This window comes from Phaseolus vulgaris, chromosome 11 (genome assembly GCF_000499845.2).
Source record: "Phaseolus vulgaris cultivar G19833 chromosome 11, P. vulgaris v2.0, whole genome shotgun sequence".
In the NCBI taxonomy this organism is placed as follows: Eukaryota; Viridiplantae; Streptophyta; class Magnoliopsida; order Fabales; family Fabaceae; genus Phaseolus; species Phaseolus vulgaris.
Genome location: NC_023749.2, coordinates 2156493 through 2178579, shown reverse-complemented (window position 1 = coordinate 2178579; position 22087 = coordinate 2156493). Strand labels below are relative to the sequence as shown.

Sequence of the window (22087 nt, the reverse complement as noted above, 5' to 3'; positions counted from 1 at the left end):
TTAATGAGAGGAGGGTTCATACTCATGTTGAATGTGGAGGATGCAACGAGTATTATTATAAGCATAATATAACTAGAATATAAAATAGGAAGCAACTAGGAAATCGATTTACCGACATTTACAACAAAGAAAACGTTGGAAAAAAGTTTAATAAGCTAATACAGCATGTAATTCCTTATCACACGATATGGGCGCAGCAGAGTTTATTATACCTTCATCATCATCATCTTGCTAAGCTACTTGCGCTGAGACTTGAGTTCTTGTACCCTCTTTTCCGTTTCTTTCAAAGCTTCCCCATAAATACGGATTAACTGGGGTAAAATATTGAAATGCATAAATAAAACTTCCAACAAAATTTTAAAATTAAAGTAGTACATGCATTATATTATCGGTTATTTGTGAAGTTACCGTGTCAACTTCTTCAGGAGAAATAATATATGGTGGAGACATCATGATGTTATCTCCCGCTACACGAACTAACATCCCAAACTTCTGACATCGTGCTCCAAAATAGGCACCTACTCCTGCAGTCACAACCAAAAAATAAAGTCGTCAAAATCAAAATATAGTCTATCCAATCCATCATACGATCTAATAACGTATTTTAAATATAACACAACCCACGTAATGTCTTGTGCAGATTGCTCAAGTGTATTAAAGGACAGTCTTTTATTAGAACATTACAGTTAACTAAGATTACTAGAAATGATAAATAGACACGATTAGTCAAGTACTTGTGCAGATTGCGTGCAGATTGCTCAAGTCTTTTATTAGAATATTACAGTTAATTAAGATTACTAGAAATGATAAATAGACACTATGAGTCAAGAACGTTTCAAATAGGGATAGTGGAAAATGAGTATTGATTTGAACCCACCCCATTCAGGAGGAAACGGATCATTAGGTGATTTGTTGTCTGTGAACTCAGTGCCCAGAATCAAGCCAGTTCCCCGTATCTGCAGATCCCATAATGTAATGTTTGTGATAATACAATCTATCAACCACAAGCTTAAAGTCACCTAGCAAACAATATACACCTCTCCAATGATGGGACTGTCAGAATAAGCTTTTAAGCCCTCTTGGAACCTTGGGGAAATCTTGTTCACCTGGTCAACAATATTTCTTTCCCTACAAGAAAGATGTAAAAAATATAATCATACTCCATTGACAAAGCATTGCTATATACTAGCATAAAGGATAACCTTCATATCAGTTTATAAAAACACGAAACAAAAGAACACACTTATAGATCTTGAGTGCTTCAATTGCAACAGCACAGCTTACAGGGTGTCCAGAATAAGTAAACCCATGAGAAAATGCACCTAAAATAGGCAAACGTGTCAGAATATTAAGCCTGAAGATTTAGTGATAATTCTGATGAATTAATGAACCATCATACCAAGTTTGTTACTTTGTGTGTGTATAACTTCTGCAATTTCTGGACTTACAAGCACAGCTCCAATTGGCAAATACGAAGAAGACAATGCCTAGAAGTCAAGCAGAAAAAATGAGAAACATTGTACAAACTTCTATGATGAGAAAGACAATCTGTATTGAGAGCTGTTTCATGTTTACCTTAGCCAGGGATACAAGGTCCGGCTTAATGTTGTACTTGTCACATCCAAACATTGTCCCAACCCTTCCAAAGGCACATATTACCTTTAAAAAAGACATAACATAACAATTAAAATGGAAAACTGCACAACAGAATACCCTATATAAACAGTATACAAAGTATTATGGAAGTACCTCATCGGCAATGAAAAGAATGTCATACTTCTTGACAACAGCTTGGACCTGCATAAGAATTAATGTTATTATATTCTATTGATTTTGGACAAAGGGGAAGAGCCAAAACAACATTAATTAATGTCATGTACAAAAAGAAAAACACTCATCGAGCAAACTATGCGTCAGTTAGCAAAATGGAATTTTTGCAAATTGCAAGAATGTACATTTGATCTGCGTAGTTTATACTTACTATAAATTTTATAAAAGCCAACAAATTAAAAACTAACAAAAAGATATTTAAAAGTTTCATTCAAGAAAATATACACATAATAGTGTTGATGAAAGATGATGCTGTGGAATATTTTAATACTCTAACTAGAACATCAAGACATTAAGAGTTTTTGGGAAAATCAGAAAGGAATTAATGATAGAAAAACTCCCGTTAACAAAAAAAGTTATCTATTTCATGGACTGATAATATACACATAGTTTGATGAGTAGTCACTTTATTATACAAATCCTATTAGTGGACGGATTGTTTGTTCACATTCGATAAATTTTGCAATCAAGAACTCTTTCTCTGGTAACTTTCTCTTCTTTTCTCACTTTAGGCAACCATAATATTATAAGATGTACATGAAGACTCAAAAGAGTGGTTAATTGCTGTTAATTGCTGTTAGTATATAGGAAGTATGAGATTTTAGTGTGTAGCTTCTACACACTGTATGAGATTCTAAAGTGCAGTTTATAGGAAGTGAGATTCTAATGTGTAATTTATAGGAATTGGGCTCTCCTACAGGTATTTCTTGCACTCTAAAAAAACAACTCAAACACCCTTTAATTCTAGAAAGGGTAATCAAGAAATTCCTTTCTTGAATGAAAGGGATGTGATTTGATTTTGTTGGAGTATAGGAAGTTGCTACCCTACAACAACTAGCTCCTGTGGTGTGGTTCTTCAGAGATTCTTATCATGCATACTACAAATCCAAGTACTAGCTCAGTACCAATAGGACTAACGAACGACTACTATTTTCTAAACACTTCCCTGTATTTAAGTAGTTGGAATGACAAGGGCATCTCTCATGACATGAAAAATCTAAATAAACATCTTTAGTAAATAGCTCCTTGCATGATTGCATCTCCTTGGCACACATCTCAAGCATATGAGATAAGTTTATGATGTATCAGTGGTCACCTCAACCTCCAACTGATCTCAAACAAGAGTTGCGTACCATACATTTGACACAGATGGGGTCCTTTGACAGCAAAAGAAAGAAACCTAGAAGAATAATCTCCACATAGACAACACATTGCCGGAATTTCATACACAACTAAACAGAGGCAGACCAGCACTGGAAAACTGTTGCACATGCACTGAGCAAATGCTGTCAAATTCCATCAATGGGTACTCGTAAATCTCACTCGGCAGTCCATCAAACATAGCAGTCTACCTTTGTTGTTTGAACACAAAAAGAATGTTCCCATATTCGGCAAGCTAACACAAATAGAGAATGAACACCACCCAAACAATTCAGAAGCACTAAAAGTACTTGAAAGTCATGCGCTTAGGGTAATAACTAACGTGAAAAGAGGACCCAAATTAAAAAAAAAATAACTGAGACAAAGCAAACACAGGTAATGAACCTAGAAAGCTTTAGAAATGCACTAAAACCATCATTAGAAATGGGGAGTGAACAGAAGAAAGCAGCAACAGTAAATTTGAAAGGCAGACCAGAATCACAATAATGGCCACCCAGCAGAGAGATTGAAACGATCAAGCAGATATTAATGCAAAATATACTGGGTATCCATCCTTTTGAAATAGAACATGTGAAGCAGATATAAGGAAAAATACCTTCTCAAAATAAGTTGACGGTGGAGGTATTACTCCTCCTGCCCCCATTACAGGTTCAGCAATAAATGCAGCAATCTGTGATAATAAAAAACATTTAGGTCAGTGAAAAAATCAATGTTCCAGTAGTAGAAATCATTTTGCATGCATATGAATGTATTACTGTATCTGGTCCCTCTTTCAGAATCAGCTGCTCTAAATTGTTGGCCAATCTGGTTGAAAATTCTTCCTCAGTCTCACCTGAAATGTTCATAAGCATGCATAGTATTTATTACTATACCCTAAAATAAATGTCTAAAATATTACTAAAAACTTGGCCATCCAAATAGTAACCTGGAAGATGATGCCGCCAGTAGTGTGGACAATCAGTATGCAATACAAAAGGTGCTGGCAAATCAAATTTCTGATGCAGAGCCGGAAGTCTGAAATACAGTGTTGATAAATTGAATAGAGATTTTTTAATAAGAATAGTTATTACAAAGTGGACTTTAATAAGCCTAACTCAAACCTATAAAACCGGCTCATAGAATGAGGTTTGCACCCACTTATATACAATGAAATACTCTAGTTTTTAGTCGATATGGGATCTCTAACAATAACATAAAAATGTATACTACATACTCACTACTTTACTGGAAAAAAGAAATCCATTTAAGTTCATCATACCCGGAAAGACTGGCTGCTATCAATGTTGAACCGTGATACCTGACAAAAACAATAATACACAAGATATTATTCATACTTTCAGCTATATAAAGAAAACAGCACTGTTTGAGATGTCATGCGTACGATTTAGCACGAGCTATGAACTTCTTCTTATCTGGTCTTCCAAGCGCATTGTTATAATACCATACAAGTTTCACCTGAAATAAAACATGCATAGTTGAAATATATCTAAGAATATGTTCTGCAAAACTATACACTTCAACAATATGTTTACAAGAAATGTATAATATTTGTCTTCTTTTTCTATTAAACCCTGAAAAGATTGATCTAATCTTTATCTAAAAAACCACATCGGCATTAAGAAGATATTTTATTTTGTCCTCAAATATTTTAGGTGCTTGATTGCTCGGAGATTTCCCCCTCTTGGCGGTACCTGTTGCAGGTGTTATATGTAGTCTATAGTAATGATTTTAAGTTTTTTATTTGCATGAAAAAGTAGACACATTCTAAACATCTACATTACAATTAAATAAAAATTTCCAAAGAAAATGTAACTGTAACAGGGATAATAATCTGGCAAACCTGAGTGTCATTGGCTTCTGATCCACTGTTAACAAAAAAAGCTTTTGCCATTTTTCTGGCTGTGAACATTTCTAGGAGTTCCTTGGCTAGCTCCTGTGTATGAAAATATATATATTAAGTACATATCAAATGTAAAGTTGACTATTACAGTGTTCATCACAAGCAAGGTAGTTCATATATTTCCATGAATAGGTAGACTGGTTAAAATACCACGGATTCATCCCCCAATCATCCCAACCCCCCACTCACAAATGGAAAATGCATCCATTTTGAGACATGCTCAAACTACCTCTCCCCACCATTAGAAATGAAAATATGTGAGCTACACTTTAGTCCATTTGAATGTAAACAATCCTATAAGCGGTGAACAGATATAAAGAATCATCCCAAAGGCACTTATCCAACTCTCAGTGGCAGCAAATTTGACAAATATCTTTGAGACTTCAAAATTGCAAGATTTTTACCCAAAATCTGTATTTTATCCTCTAAATCCAGTTATAAGAGAATTAAATGAATACCAGAGAAGGTAGGGTGGTTCGATTCCAAAAGGAATGGTAAAAGGGCAACTTCTTGAATTGTGCCATGGCAGCATCAACAAGACGTGACTCACTTCCCCCTGGAAAATAAAATACATTTGATCTCAGGTCAAAATACTTCAATGCACACAAAAAAATTTAGAAAACAAAACTTTTACATTATTTATAATTTAAATATGTGAATATACTCCGCAGTTTTAGTGAGTATGAAGATCAAAGTTAATAAATATTATAATCGTGACTGAAGTTAAAACAACTTCAACACATCATTTCTTCCAATTAATTAACTCAAAATATATCTTTTCCAATCCCCTGAAGATTCGTATATAAGGCACTCTGCAAAAATAGTCACAATGGTTCATCCCTTATACTTGTTGCCAAGATAAAAAAATCCAGATCAAATACAGGGAAGGAGATGGATCCCTGGGAAACTTAGACATAATTTAGTGGATAGCTGATTAGACTATGCTAAAATATCAACAAGGAGTTAAATTTATAGCAATCAGTGCTTCCAAAATGGATTGAGAACATGAATCAGAAGAAATATACCATTCAGAAAAGATAAAAATATAAATAACTGCGAAGGTAATATTATACGTACCTAAAGCAGTGGCCCATAAACCAGCAAGTGCGTCAAGATATTTCTTCCCATTCGTATCATACACATAGCTTCCCTGAATCCATTAATCAGGAAATAACAATTGAAAAACAATTTATCGTTAAATATTTAAAATGAAAAACAGACGGAACGGTGATTTCCTTATTATATCCCATGGCAGTAATTAAAAAAATAACAGAAATTTTGCAAAAAAGTTCACCTCTGACTTTTCTATAACAAGAGGATGCAAATCAGTAGTCTGCCACCCAGCCGTGAAAGGAGCAAGCATACTATGGCCTTTGAACCTAAGAAAGTTGAAGTGTTTTACTAACAGTAGCAATATAAGGCTTGCAAATTGTTTTAACTTTAAACTAATTTTTCATTGTTTTGTTAAACAAAAAATAAAGGTTTCACATAATAACATAATTTTTTTTTAATAAACACTACGTAAAAATTACTGGTCAAAAATATGCTTAATTATCTCAACCATTAATGGAGTTTAAACAAAACTAATGGAATCAAAGTTTTTTTATCAAGATTATTCTCTTTCTTTTTCCTTAATATACAAAAAACGAAACATGTAATTGTAGTGAACCAACTACATATCCTTTATTATAAAGAGTAATTGTTTTCATATTGAGTTCAAAGGCACTACACCAATTAAGATACAAGCAAGACAGCGCTAGGATCAATACACATGTAAAAATGAAAAGGTGTTGACATAGAAGAACTATATACCCTGGACCATTTTTCCCTTCATTAGCTGAATCATCCTTTGCCAAGGAAGCTTCCGTGCTATTTGATCTAGACCACAAGCGACTCTGAAGAAGATTTTCCTGAACACTTCTGGAAACCGCAGCATATGCTAGAGATGAAGCATTCTGTAAACAGAAAGTAAAACCAACATCACAAGTTTACACCAAATGGAATCAACAAATTACCATACATGATAGATTACCATTAAGAATACAGAAACACAATCAAGCAGCCCACATTTCAAAATTCTGGACTACAGCCTTCAAAAATTACTAAATTGCTTGCGTTAAAAAGTACAATAAACGAAAACGCCGTAATAAATCAAATCAACTCATCTAAACGACCCCAAGGAAGCACCTCAAACGGTGACGACACAGAAACAGAAAAATGTGATTAAATTATGAAAATCTGGCAAAAGTGATGAATACTGAACAGGCACCTAAAATATTCCACGAATGTGCCGACGATATAATGAATAATTAATAATTTTATATTTTCGTAAGCTACGATTCTGTCCAAGTAGTTTAGCGCAAACGCCTTAAATCCTATTGCATAAAACAAGTAAACAAGAACAACGAACGATTCAGAGCGCCATTAAACTAGATACGTTTCATTAATCGTTCATCATGAATCTAACCCATAAGCGCAAGTCAGTTTCGCACAATCGGAACTCAGAATCTGGACAGGGGAAAACATATACTGTGAAACGAGGAACGGAACATGAGCAGATTCAACTAACAACAAAAATGAAGAGAGAAAACAAAACAGCACGTGCCTTAGTCCTCAGAGTGGATCGGAGGAGCGTGTTCATGGTAACTGAATCGGTTGTGCTCTATCAGCACTGAAACTATGGGAATTGTTGAGTGAGAGTGAGAAGAAGAAGATTTAGTACTGAAACGGAAAAAATAGTGATCCAAAATTTGTGGCACGCTTAAAGTTCAACACTCTCTGCTCTATGGTAACTCACGCACGAGCGAAACGTTGAAGTCGGTGGCTCCCATTCAATGGTTTTTAGGCTGCTGAATTTATTATTAGTATTTCATTTTTGTCTGATTTTCCTCATTTCATGGAAACGAAAGCAATGCAAAAGTGTTTCATTACTTAAATCATTAATTTGTCACAACGAAGACCCAATTACGTAGCAGTCCTTCTAACTTCCTTGTTCGGTCCATACGATTAAATAAAATTAAAATCGCTTCATTCTAAGAATCTACACAAATTTTTAATTTATTTCTCATTAATTAGATAAGTTTAGTCAATTTTAAGCCTAACTCAATCCCTGATTTATGGGTTGAGTTTTGCACCCACTTATATATAATAAATCTTCAACACTTTAAATAATTAATAACCAAGTATTTGAAATATAAGTTAACACATTTTCTTAATAAAATATAATTATATTTAACTGTGATTATAAATTAAAATTAATTTATATATAGCTAATTTATAAAGAAATATATTTAAATTTATTTATTATTATAACATCATGCGTCAAATTTATTTTTATGATAAACAGTCGCCTACTGATATAAGTGATTAAACACAGTACAAATCAGAAAAACTCGAATAATCGATCTTTAAGAGACAATATTTATTATAGAATTAAATCTGTAACAAGGTAAGATAAATAGAAAGTAAGTACATAAAATATTTTAGTATATATAACATAATATAGAAGAAAGAAACATAGATTACAGGTTAAGAGTAAATTTATTCTTAATTATTTTGAATATTCTGTTTTTGATATTGTTCATACTCTCGAAAAAGTTATATAAATATTCAATTTTATATTTTTATTTTTTTCCTTAAAACTCCATATATAAAAAAAATCTCCAAACATTTTCTGGATCATTAAAGTTGTAGTGGAATTTGGTATGGCTTTATTTCAGTACAAAACAAAGAAAGGGATAAGAGGAGGACGTGTCCGATACTTCAAATGATTCCTCTGAAAGTGCACGTTTTATTAACAGCGTTAACACGGACGGAACGTTAATTTTAATTTAATTAATAACTTTAAATTTTAAGTTTAGAATATATAATGTAATTAAAGTATTTAAGAGAAAAAAAATATTATTTATGATAGTCTCCCACAGTTTTGAAACATTATAATTAAAACATTTTCATACAAATTATTACCAATTAATTTCCAACACATCAAATAAGTTTTCTAAACTAGAACCAGTGCCTGAATTAAAACATAATGAAACATGCATATTAATGGATATTAAAGGTATCTTTTAAGTTTTCAAAGCTAAATTAATTGAAAATATAAATGAAACATGCATCTCTTTACGTGCATCGATCCCAATTATAAAAGTTATTCAATCACAAATTAAAATCGTTGGTATCATCACAACTTTAGTAAATCATTTTTAATTAAAGTTTATTGACAGGATTTATCTATTTTTAAAAACAAAACAAAAAAATCTACTATTTTTATAATAATGTAAACAAATTACATCATTTATGTAAATTTGTTTATATAAGGAACCCTTGTATTTTGAGGATTATATATAAGATAGGATAAGGGTGTGAATAACTAAATCTAATTGTTTGTGACGGAATTCACTTAAATATTATTATCCATATTGTATTATATTTGGTACATCACCCCTTAAAACACCATCAAACATCTTCACCATAAAAATTTAAACATAATCAATTATATAGGATAGAATATCACACGTAATTAATTATCACCTAAAAACACTTAAATAATTAATTATAATTTAATAATAAAATCTTACAAAATTGATTATATATCATAAAATAAGTTATAATTAATTAGGAATGGCAAAGTGGGGTGGGTCATGTGGAGTAGTTGCCTGCAATAAAAAAAAATGAATTGGGGTGGGTCATGTGGAGGAGTTGTCTGCAAAAAAAAATAAAATGAATTGACTTGATAACAATGGTAGAGTGGAGGAGTGACAACTTTGAGTGAAAGAAAAATAGGTTTTAACTCAAAACACAACGCAGTTACGTTATTTAAAAAACGCACACGGCGCAGTCTCCTCTGCAGCACCGCCACTCGCTCCACTTGCGACTCCGTGTGGCTTCACCTGCAACTGTCGCGCGCTACTACCGCTCCGCTACTGCACATCGTTACTACCACTCCGCTGCTGTACATCGCTACTATCGTCGCTCCACGGTTGCACACCGCTACTGGCTCCACTCCTTCTCTACATTCCAAGAAAATAAAAATGGATCAACCCGCAAACCTACGAACCAACCCATATACAGAACGAGTCTGCACTTTGTATGCAGGACGGGCCTATGTGAAACGGTCGGCCCGCTCTAACATCCCTATAATTAATGTTACTATTTGAGTAATCAATTACCAATTAAATTCTTACGATTAATCGATTAATTTTGTATTATAAATACAAGTTTAATCGATTGTGTAATATATCTATCGATTTTTTTTACAAATAAAAAAGATAAAACAATTAATAATAAACATATTATATGTGTTTTTCTTCTCTCTCCTCTGCATGTGAGAGACGAAACAAAAGTCACTTACTCCCACTTTTCTCCGTCCTCAAGTCACCTCAATCTCCTATATCTGAATGTGACATTCACTCTTTCATCTGCTAAAAGAGTGCCACAATTGGAAACAAACAACCCTATAAATAATTTATTAGTTGCATGCAATTTTGGAATGAAATGTACGGGTGAACGTTTCAAATCTGAATAATTTTGAAATTAAAATTTGTAACAAAATTTAATTAACAACGAACATAATTTTAATTAATAGTCAGTGTACTTATACTTGTGGAGCTGTATTTCTTTTAACATTTATTTAATAAGTTATTCATTACACCAACCAAAGTACGTTATTTAATGTGATGATATTTATGTATAATATATATATATAAGAACTTTTCCTACATTTATATCTCTATTAAAAAAAAGTGCTCTGTAATTTTAATTTAACTGCGAATATATTTTCTTCTATTTAAATTTTAATAATTTGTCTTTTTCTTGATTCACCTACTATGGTGATAATGTAATAAAAAAATAGAAGTATAAGTATTTAGTGGATCCTTGCTGACACTAATGTGTTGTAGATATTGCATGGGTGTATAATAAAATATACATTTTAATGAAATTAATCGAAAACGAATCCTTGGAGTTTACATATCAATCAACTATATCCGATGTAGTTGTTAGCTGATGGGGTCATTTTATTTTAAGAATGATGATGGTCATTTTCAATATGAGTTTTTGTATTGTTATAACAAAAAATCATATTATCATAGTTGTACTAGTTTTTAATGCACACATAAAACACGAATTGTGCTAATCTGAAAAAAAATGGGAAGAATTTGGGTCATGATGGATTTTTGGAATTCAACACATATATTAATAAAATATATTATATTTAAAATCTAATTTTATTTTAGCTAAATTAAATTGTTGAAGTTCAATTTAAATTAGTTTGCATAAAAAATTTAGATTATATTTAAAATGATTTGATTTAGGCTTAATTTATAACTAATGTGATTTATGCTCGATTTAGTCATATTCAATATAATGTTTTTTGGATTCAATTTAACTTGAGTTTGATAAAGTTTAATCAAACTTTATTTTAGTTCAATACGATTTATCTTGATATGCACTTGACTTAACTAAGTTTGAATTGAGCATTGTTAAACTCAAACCCCAATTAGGACCAAGCTATCTTTACTCAACTTGGGTCATGTCCGACTTAACCTAATTTGTTCACGTTGAGCTCAGTTTAATTTGGACTAACATGAGTTTGTCCCAACTTAGTCTAACATGAACCCAAGCTAACTCAACTTGTCGTGGGGCTGGGTCAAAGATGACTCGCCTTAATTGAACCTTAGATGATTTGTCTCAACTTGGGTGCAATAATTTACACTTGGTTTTGAGCCGACTCCGCTTAATATGGTCTATCCCACTTGACTTGACCTAAACTTGAGCTAATTCAAACCAACTCAATCTAACCTAGGTATGGACTAACTAAGCCCAACCCATATGTGGGTTGACTTAGTTTCAATTTGGCCTAACTTATGTGGACCTATGCTAACTCAATATGGCCAAGGCTTTGTCCAACTCATTTAACTTTGGCCCTCCTTAAAATGACAATACTTGGATGATAAGTGTCATATTTCATATTAAAATACAAACACTTATTGATATTAATTGATAAAATAACTATTATATAATCCCTAGTTTATGAAGTTAACATTTTTTTTTCATATTTTGTGATATAATATGAATAAAAATAATTTATTATTAAATTTGTGTTAATTTCAAGACTTTAAAGAATAATGAAAATGAAAGGAATGGAAAGTTGGAACACTCCAACACTCATTTAAGTCATAAACGTGAAAATACCTCACCCAAATACTACAATATTTTTTATCTATTTTCATTTAAATATTTTGAAATTTTATTTTTGTATGTTCGTATTGTATCTTAGATACACTATTTTTTTTATCGAGAAAAATATGAGGCATTGAGAGTTTTCATTTTAAAAAAACAAGCTCTGTATATGCTGTAAAATACATTTGCTTATAAATAAAATCTCATTATATTGTTTACAGTTAAAATTTTAAATTATTTTTTAATTAAAAATCAAAATTAATAATAAATAAAATTTTAAAAATATAAATTTGCTTATATATTATTTAAAATGGTGAGATCAGTTATATTGATTTCATAAAACAAAATATCATAGGCTGTATCTTAACATTAAAGGAACTCAAATTTTATAAGGAAATTAAATTACAACTTCGTACTTAGCTATAACGTATATGTTTGGTCTTATTTGACCGTTCATGTATTTTTTAAAGAATAAATTAGCTTTTTATCGTACTCAAGAGTTTTATCAACAATAAAGGCAAATGGTAGAGTACAATGATTTTCAAAGTTCTAATGTGAATCAAATTTATAGTACATTAAAGATGTTTCGCACTTGTTTTAAAATTAAATTAAATAAATAGCGCACATAATTTTTTTTATCACGCTATTATTTAATTATTACAAACTATTATATATGATAATTTTGATATAATAATTATTTAAAAAATGATATTCAGAACATTTTATTCATTGACAGTAAAAAACCCTACACTGATAATATATATTAAACTCTAAAAAACCTCCTCTTTTTCCAATTTGCATTTCTTTGAATTCACAATTATTATGCCATATAGTATTTTTTAATTAAAAATTCGACTAATTTGTATGAAAATTTAAAATATGATTATATACGAAAGAGTGTGAGTGATAGACTATAATAATATTATTGTATGAAGCAATTAAACAAATATTTAAATTATTTTAAATATTTATGTATTTTTAGAACTTATTTTTACTTCAATCCTAAGTCCATCTTTTGACTCTACGAGAGTGCGAAAGTTAAACTGATATTTTGCTTCATGAAAAGTTTGAATTTGAATTGTAAAAAAAAAAATAATGACTCTTAATTAAAAGTCCGAGTTTAACTTTTTTTCTAAAATATTAAGATTGAGTTTTACTTCTTTAACTGGTTTATAATTTAATTAATTTTATTTTACAACATGATTTCGTAAATTACTTTCTCACTTTATGAATATAGAAATTGAAATGCCACTTGTTATTTACTAAATTTTTATTTTAATTTAACAGATAAAAGACTACAAGCATAAATAAAAGATGTTTTAATAAAAAATATAAACCTAATATATAAACCTTTTTTCATAACATGTATAATATATATCATATTACTTTGATTAAATATTAAATTATCAATGATTTTACATAAAAAATATTTTTTTTTTCTATTCATTGTTAAGTTGTAATTTTATAATTATGATTATCTATTTTAAATTTTGTTAAAATTAAATAATAATGTAATTAAATGATTAACGTGTTAGTATATTTTAAAAAAGATATCTTAAATCAATTTTAGTTTATATAAATAAAATATAAATTAATTTCATATTCTATTTATATAAATATATATGAAAAAAATTCAATCTAAATATTTTAATTTTTTTATTCAATAAAAAAATGTTAAATAATATAACATATATCTTTTATAATTACAGTATAAATTTAATTCTGTTTTTTGTTTTAATAGTTATAATAGTTAATTTTTAAATAACGTATTTTTTTATCATTATAAAAAAACTGACACAAATTGCATTTGTGTTTTTACTACTATTAATAAACTAAATTTATATAAGGAAGATATTGATGAATCTTTAATGTCAAAGTTATGTATATAATAATATAGTGGAAAGTTTGATTATTTTTTTAACTAGATAAATAAATCTAAACAATTAGTTATAAAGTGGAATCTTAGTTTTCTCAGCTAAAGTTTTATTATGAGATATTATTTATTTTGAAGTTTAAAATTCTATTATTATTTTTGTTTTTAAATACCTTTCTATTAAAAAGGAAATATATATTTAAATTGTTCTTATCTGATTTTAGAGAATATTAGACTCTTGAAGATACTAGAAGAATTAATTAGTGAATAGTTTTTTGCGATTAAAGAAGATTGAAAGTAAGAAGTGTTTGAAGGAAGAAGAAATCAGAAAGAAAAAAACAAGAAAGTGTGTGGAAGAAGTAAGAAGCGTTTCTTGTATATTAGGATTAGGTATATTATTTTGGATTTGTTTAATTTATTTTATTGTGTTCCTATTCCTACTCTGTTGCAGCTGGAAGTAGCAAGTTAGTGCGCTTTATTGCTAGTTAAAGGTTTTAGGGTAAAGACTTGGGAAAGAAAGAAGGTCAAATCTGAATTCAACTGTGAGCAGAAATGGTGAGAAAACATGGTTGGCAATTACCTGCTCACACTTTTCAGGTATACCTTTTTATCGTTTCTTCTTCTTCTTCTTCCGATTCTAAGTTTTCCTTTTGCTAGGGTTTGCTGGAATCAGTGATTCGTGATTAACTTCGTGCGGATTCTCATATCATGCGTCTTTAATTGCTCAATTCTTGAAATCGCGTGTTTTGTATGTTTTTTTTTTAAATTATGTATAGGTTCGTGGTTAAAGCTTAGTTACTGGCTCGGAAAAGCCTACTTTGATTGCTCAATTATCGTAATCGCGTGTTTTGTATGTTTTTTTTTTTTTTAAATGATGTATAGGTTCGTGGTTAACGCTTAGGTACTGGCTGGGAAAAGTCTACTTTATGTTGTACAGTAATGTGTGTTTGATTATGTTATTGGTGTCTTCGTACTAAGGGTTGGAAAACTGTTTTTGAAAACAAAAAAAAGGGCTAGTGGAAGACCAAAATTCCAGAGATGTTATTTATCATGGGATTTGTCTCAAGAACATTTCTCAATATCCTTCTTGATCTCCCTCTTTTTTTCACAGAACCAAAAATCATGTGATCTACTATTTTCACTGGTGCTTCTTCTAGTGATATTTTTTGTGTGTATCCGAATCACCTTAAATGTTTTTTGCCATGTTTTCTTCAATTGATGCTACATACAACCATTTTGGATCCTAGCTTTTTTCTGTGGCAACACATATCATATGCATTAACATTCTCATTTATACTGTTCCCACTTTTTTTTTCTTTGCATTTTTGTTCTTTTAAATCCAATATTCACTAAACTCTACCGTAGAGTATAGTTGAACACAACAATACAATAAACTTGCCTTTGAACTTGGTAGGTACTTTGCAATAGAAATAACCGTTGGTGGCTTTTCTCCTTTATAACAATCTCACATATATGCGGTGATGTTGTCATTAAATTCTCCATCATTTTGTATTTTTTATCTCATGCATTTAAACTTAAAAACATATGACCTGACATCTTCTCCCATCTTTACTTTGAAGTCACATTCCTCTTGTTAAATTGCAACACTTCTAGTTAGACCTAAACTTTTGTTGCACAGTTTTCATCATATCATTTGTTCTTAAAAAATAGAAAACAAAGTGCTTCTTTTACTTCTCCAATCCGTATGATAGTAAGTCAAATATTGTTTATTCTCTTGGATTTGTCTTCCATCCATATTACAACAAGCTACCCTTGTAAATAGATTTGTCAACGCTATTGGTATCTTTGATTTTAATATGTGTAGATTAAATTACATTAGTTTCCCATGAGAGGTGCTCATATTACATTGCCTTCTCTTTTTGAAAAATTGCACTTTTCCTTCTCAAGAGATAAAAATTGCAGTATACTTACATGATTTTGAATTAAATGTTCCCCAAAGGCAATGTGTAGTTATGGCTGGATCTCATAGGAGCAGTGTTCCACTTTCTTCAAGCCTCAATGTCACCAACTGCTAATTTAGAACACTTGTATGATTGACTGTGTGACTTAGGTGATAAAATGAAGCCTTGAATAACAATGTTATTGGTTTTGGAACTTCACCCCTAAATCTTCATTTCATCTTGTAAAGTTTCAAAGTCAGGATATTGAGTCCAAAACTAGTCACCAGGGATTTTGAGAGAGAAAAATTTCCTGAGAAGCTTGTTTACATTGACATGGATCTCACGCGTCGCACAATTTAATTTATCAGAGAGGGTAGTGTAATTTTAAAAAATATTAGAGAAATCAATAGAATTTGAGCATCTCTCAATTGAAGGGGAGTGTAATTTATTCAAATACAAAAAATAACTGGTGTGCGGTTTTTCGACTACATTAGCCATGTACTATTTGAGTGAGAAAAGTAAATGTGATCCTTAGAACATCAACTACTAGTACAAAAGCCTTATTCATTCCTCTACCATGCATGTTTGCATCCAAATCCCTAAACTTGATCCTTATATCATTTAAATATATCTAAATGCTATTTTTCCATGTTTTTGTTGATTTATACGATGTTTAGCACTTTTGTTACACTGTGTTATTTTTATCAGTTGCAGGCATGCCAACTTATTTTTCTAACTATTGGTTGTTTCATGAATAGGTTGTTGCGATCACTGTATTTTGCTTGTTGGTGATTGCTTTCTATGCTTTCCTTGCTCCCTTCATTGGAGGTCGTATATGGGAATACATTTTCATTGGTGTTTACTCTCCTGTGGTATGTAAATCACCTTTTTGTCATTCCACCTCTTTTATGTATATTATTACTTACCCACAAGAAACATAGCTTATGTTGTTGTCTCATTCTTGTGGTATTGCAGGCACTCATTGTGTTCATTCTTTACATCAGATGCACTGCAATTAACCCTGCAGATCCGGGCATTATGCCTAAGTTTGACACTAGAGTGGGAAATAAGTTTGATTCTGCTCATGATTTATCAGGAAAGCATCACATTTCTGAACATGAACGCATTGCTGCCAGAGAGCAATATTCTCCATCATCTTCCAAAAGGTCTACGACAAATATGAGCAAGAAAAGCTCAGTGGAAGATATGGACAGAGTAGACAGTTCCAGGAAACAGAATAACCGAAGCTCATGTAATGTAGTTGGTGGAATTTTCTGCATACTTTTTACACATGAAGATTGCCGGAAACAGGAAGCAACGGCCGATGAGCGGGGTGGTGGTGAAGATGCTCTGTTCTGCACTTTGTGCAATGCTGAGGTATTGGGTTGTGATTTGTGACTCTTTGAACATTGCATTAATATTTCAATTTTTGTTCTTTCTATTCCTATTCAGTTTGGCTGTAAGTGATATCTTTTATATTTTTATTTTATACCTGGGTGGATATTAATTGCATATTCTAATGTCACCAGTACAATAACAAATAATGAGTCATTGAGAATAAGTTTCAAAAAGAGATTTTGTTTGCTTTGGAAAATGCCATGATTTGTTGGTATATGTTGTGGAAATATGTATTTATGTTCATATCATTCTTTGAGAAAGAAGCAAGGTTTTTTGGCGCAGTTATGACTTATGATTTCATTTATTTTGTTTATTCTTTCATCTTTCTCCTGATTATGCAACAGTTATCGTGTTTTTTCTTCCCTTTTCAATTCAATAATCTCCTTAAAATAATTTGGTCAGTACTTTATTTATTTATTTGTGATCCTAATTTAACTTGAATTTCGAGTTTCCTGGAAACTTAAGTGGTAGAGATACAAGATAATTATGAGCCCCTTTGGTTTGGTTTCCTTCCTGGTTTATCTATTTTTGAAATTCCTTTCACTTTCCTGGAAACTTGAATTAAAGATGGCAGTGAATTATGTGCCCTTCTGAGTTCAGTCTTCCTCTATCTTCATTTGGAAGTTTCTGCTTCTTGAATCTTGGGAATAAAGTTAGTCTAACCCTATTAACATCTCTAGTTGCATGCAGCTGTCAATTGAGGCATTTTAGAGAAGTAGCGTTAAACCTTGGACTGAACTTCTGCTTCTAACTGAGTAGTGTATTTCGTGCCTTTTTTGTCTTGTGTTGCAGGTGCGCAAGTTCAGCAAACATTGTAGAAGTTGTGATAAATGTGTTGATGGCTTTGATCACCATTGTCGGGTATGATTTGGTGTGCCAAGTGAAGCATACATCTTGGGCTTTTATTCAACTTTGGTAGAACATTTTCATAATTTTTGTTTAACTTAAAGTTTCACATTTTGCATCGCATTGCTGCAGTGGCTTAACAATTGCGTGGGTCACAAAAATTACAGTTCTTTTATTGCTCTCATGGCTTTTAGTCTTGCTTGGGTATGTATATCGGTCCTTGTGAATGATTTATCATTTAAAAGCTATAATTTGTTTTGGTTTCTAATAAGGCCTTCTGTATGTTATCCTTTTGCATTTCAGCTAGTCATTGAAGCTGGAGTGGGTATTGCGGTTTTTGTGCGTTTCTTTGTCAATAAGAGAGGAATGGAATCTGAAATCATTGATAGACTTGGAAATGGATTCTCTCGACCCCCATTTGCTGCTGTTGTGGTACGTCTTTTGTTTGTTTTACTTTAAATCTGGCATATGACTAATGACTATTATTAATCATATTTAGAAGTTCGTTATATTTCTTGTTTCAATGTGTAGGTCGTATGTACTGTAGTTTCTATCTTGGCTTGTGTGCCTTTGGGTGAGCTTTTCTTTTTCCACATGATACTAATCAGGAAGGTCAGTGATTCAGTAGCTGAGAATCTGAGGTTGTTTTTCTGTTCTTTTTTCTTCCCCACCCCCATCCTTTTGTGCATGGTTCTATGCTGCTTGGCTAATCTAATTTGATCAAGGAAACTGTGGAATGACACTCAGGATAAGTTTCAGAAAATTCATCTAGAATTAGAAGAGCTTTTTTATGAACTGGAAAAATAATTTATCAATGTTAGTTACTTATGAATTTTCGTGAATTATGTCTGGGATGTTTTGCTTCCACTGAGATTTACAGAGCACTATAAAAATCATGTTTTAGTTCTTGACCATTATTTTAGCTTTTTCACACATAAGAGTGGTACTCTCATCTTACCTCCTTTATTCTTGTTGGATCAGGGCATCACTACTTATGAATATGTTGTAGCAATGAGAGCCATGAGTGAAGCACCTGCAGGGGCATCTGTAGATGAGGAATTGCCAGATCCACTTTACTCTCCAACAGGCTCAGCCACAACTGGATTGAGTGGAGGAAGTTCTCTTGGTTTGCAATATAAAGGGGCTTGGTGTACCCCTCCCAGGGTATTTGTCGATTATCAGGTACTTGGGTTAACTTGATTTCATCTGTATATTTGGTACCCAAAGATGGCTGTGCTTGTGGATTAACGATTTTTAGTTAGGAAACTATATTGATGAACTCTTGGGTAATAGTCAGTGTCAGAAGCTGTTCTTATTTATTTTAAAATCCTCCAAAAGAAGCTTTTAATTGTGATGTTGGGCACTTAAGTCCTCGCTTTTCGAATATAACTTTTTTTTTTCAAATATGAATCACCTCTAGGAAAATTAGGGTCTTATCATTCAAATGCTACATAGGTTAAAATTTAAAATTTGAATGACTTGAATTTTCCTGGAGTAGCTTTCTAATCCACGGAAAGAGCTAAAGTGATAAGAAAACTGAGGATTTAAAAAAAAATCTATTTTTTATTTTCTTTTTTCACAAATAATTACAAAATTGTCATTTTATTTTATTTTATTTCCTGTTAACAAATATTTGTATACAGTGAGAGGAAGATTTTTGTAATTATTTGAGAAAATAGGAATTGGAAATAGAAAAAAAATGCAAACCGAATAGGGTCTAATTTAGCCTATTGAGCACTACAATCATGCCTCTCTATTTTGAATTAAAGCTTACAACACGATTTTCCTTCACGTGTAGTCTATTGCTTGTCAACCCTCATTTTTACTAGGCAAAAAGACTTCCACTAATCGGGGTATCATGAAAATTGTGTTGTTTTAAAATAGTTCAGCCTGGCAATTATATACTAAATCACAACAGCTGCCATATTATGACTTGCTTACCTATAAAGAAGGTTTATAAATTTATTGCTGAAAGCCTCCATCACTCCAAAGTAATAGCTATTATGTACTAAAGCAAATTTCTATTTTAAAGTCTTATGTAGTTTAGGACCATTACATAAAAGAAATTAATGAAAGAGCGAGTAGGCAGAACAAAAAAAAATTCTTTGGAGGTAGGGGGAATGAACTATGTATAATGGCTCTGGCTGCAACCTTGACTGAATTTATATGGTGCTGTTGTGCCCGTCCCTGTATTAGTGACATACTAAGTAAATTCTCATTGGTATGCCTAATTTAGTGATTTTCATTCCTATATTTACTTTATAGCTTTTTTTTTCTTAACGAACCTTTCATGTAGTTTTTTTTTTATGTAAATTACATCCTGTTACTCTTTTTTTTCTCATTGTTTTTCTTGACAAAGTAAAATGTTTTTGTTCTTTAAAAGTATTTTTGAGTTGGTTTATGGGGCCTGCCTAACATGGGTTTAGGATGAAGTTGTGCCTCACTTGGAGCCTGGAATGCTACCGTCAACTGTTGATCCAGATGCAGCGGGGATTGCAGAAAGAGGGCAAAAGATGCCGAAAAGACCTGTTCGTATTAGTGCTTGGAAGCTTGCTAAGTTGGATTCACAAGAGGCAGTGAGAGCAGCTGCAAAAGCCAGGGCATCTTCTTCAGTTTTGCGACCTGTAGACAACCACCGCCTACCAGATGCAGAATTGAGCTCTAGTGGTAACATGAGCATCAGAAGTAGTTTGAGCACTGAGACAGGAACTAACAGGGAAATTAAACACGAGTTAAGATTGTCTCCGGTCCAAAATTCTATTGCTCCTAGTCAAGGAAGTCGCGATGAGTATGAGACTGGAACTCAAAGTATGAGTAGTTTCAGTAGTCCTAGCCATGTTCATGAGGCAGTTACACTCAGCCCTCTTCCACAGGGTCACAGTTTGGGTGGCTTCAGGTCAGGTGCCTCAATTCCTAGTTTGGTGCCTGAGCGTCCTTTAACTTCTAAAGCAACATTGTCAAACTTCAGGAATCCAGTATCTAATCCATCTCTTGGATTTGATGGGAGGACAGCAATGCCAAAAGGAATTGGCCATGATCCATTGTTGCTTTCTGCTTCTAACACTTCTATTCTAAGAGATGTGAAACGGACATCAGTTGTCTGGGATCAAGAAGCTGGCAGATATGTTTCAGTACCTTTATTGCCATCAGAAGCCCGAAATAGGTCATCCACGCGCATAGAATTGCCAAATGTAAATGCTGAAACAAGCAGTTTTGGGAAAAAAACAGTGATTCCTCAGCAGGAGTTGTCATCATCTGCACCCAGGTCTCCAGGGCAGCACACACAGAATCTGATGTATTCAGGAGATTCTATCTTTTATGGAGGTCCATTTTTGAGTGCCCCTGTTAAAGATGGTTTGAAAAATAAAGGACATTTGACATCAGGGGGGGCTCAAGATAGCATATCAGCCAATTTGCCCCTAGAGCCAAGATATAAAAGGGACTCCCTTTCAAATCAGCTTCCTGTGTTTGTCCCTGGTGGATTCGAGAATAGCCTTCAACCTCGTTCTGGCATGAATTAGTTTGAGTTGTTTTGAGATTCCTATGAGTTGGACAAATTTTTTGTTGGAATCAAGTGGATAGTGAAGAGCAATCAAAGGGTCTATCTGGTAGGCGCGATTTTAGCCCCTTTCAGACCACCATACAAATGAAAATTATGGTGGACAACTTCTGACTCCAACATCTGGTTCTTTATTCGGCCTTATCATTTAGGTTTAAAGTCTGTCGTCTTGCAGCCTGTACGTTTGAGATACATCAAAATGCCTCTGGGCATTTGAGAGATTGAAATGAACATCATTGTTCCTTTTGCTGAACATGCATTGAGAAATGTGAATCTTCCGTCATGCGGTTGATGAAATCTCAAAGCAGTTATGAGTATCAGTTCAGTAAGCATGAGCCTCCTTAATGAATTTTAATTTATTATTGTATCATTTGTTCCACTAGAAACTAAAATTGTCATCACCTTGCTTTTGCGGATGGAGTAGTGTTTGGCTTGTATAA

At 32.2% G+C, this 22087-nt stretch overlaps 2 protein-coding genes across 2 annotated transcripts; one reads left to right on the top strand and one right to left on the bottom strand.

The window, feature by feature from the left end:
• Positions 1 to 7804, bottom strand: LOC137822470 (gamma aminobutyrate transaminase 3, chloroplastic). The gene is made up of 19 exons (XM_068627356.1): positions 7497 to 7804; positions 6704 to 6846; positions 6186 to 6270; positions 5969 to 6041; positions 5350 to 5447; positions 4832 to 4924; positions 4373 to 4446; positions 4250 to 4288; positions 3917 to 4005; positions 3747 to 3823; positions 3587 to 3661; positions 1750 to 1797; positions 1576 to 1659; positions 1400 to 1487; positions 1244 to 1322; positions 1038 to 1128; positions 878 to 956; positions 409 to 524; positions 1 to 311 (listed from the first exon to the last, which is right to left on the bottom strand). The coding sequence occupies exons 1-19, from the start codon at positions 7530 to 7532 to the stop codon at positions 237 to 239; spliced, it is 1542 nt and encodes a 513-aa protein (XP_068483457.1). The 5' UTR covers positions 7533 to 7804; the 3' UTR covers positions 1 to 236.
• A 6369-nt stretch (positions 7805 to 14173) lies between these two features.
• Positions 14174 to 22087, top strand: LOC137817878 (probable protein S-acyltransferase 19). The gene is made up of 10 exons (XM_068621105.1): positions 14174 to 14302; positions 14395 to 14540; positions 16603 to 16716; positions 16820 to 17221; positions 18035 to 18103; positions 18221 to 18292; positions 18392 to 18520; positions 18620 to 18700; positions 19070 to 19270; positions 20515 to 22087. The coding sequence occupies exons 2-10, from the start codon at positions 14496 to 14498 to the stop codon at positions 21607 to 21609; spliced, it is 2208 nt and encodes a 735-aa protein (XP_068477206.1). The 5' UTR covers positions 14174 to 14302; positions 14395 to 14495; the 3' UTR covers positions 21610 to 22087.

Coding starts and splice junctions, on each gene's coding strand:
- LOC137822470 (XM_068627356.1), bottom strand. CDS start 7,532: ATGAACACGCTCCTCCGATCCACTCTGAGGACTAAG. Junction 6,847..7,496: donor GATCCACTCTGAGGACTAAG/GCACGTGCTGTT, acceptor TTCTGTTTACAG/AATGCTTCATCTCTAGCATA. Junction 4,006..4,249: donor ATAGCAGCCAGTCTTTCCGG/GTATGATGAACT, acceptor ACTGTATTTCAG/ACTTCCGGCTCTGCATCAGA.
- LOC137817878 (XM_068621105.1), top strand. CDS start 14,496: ATGGTGAGAAAACATGGTTGGCAATTACCTGCTCACACTTTTCAG. Junction 17,222..18,034: donor GCACTTTGTGCAATGCTGAG/GTATTGGGTTGT, acceptor CTTGTGTTGCAG/GTGCGCAAGTTCAGCAAACA. Junction 18,104..18,220: donor GCTTTGATCACCATTGTCGG/GTATGATTTGGT, acceptor GCATTGCTGCAG/TGGCTTAACAATTGCGTGGG.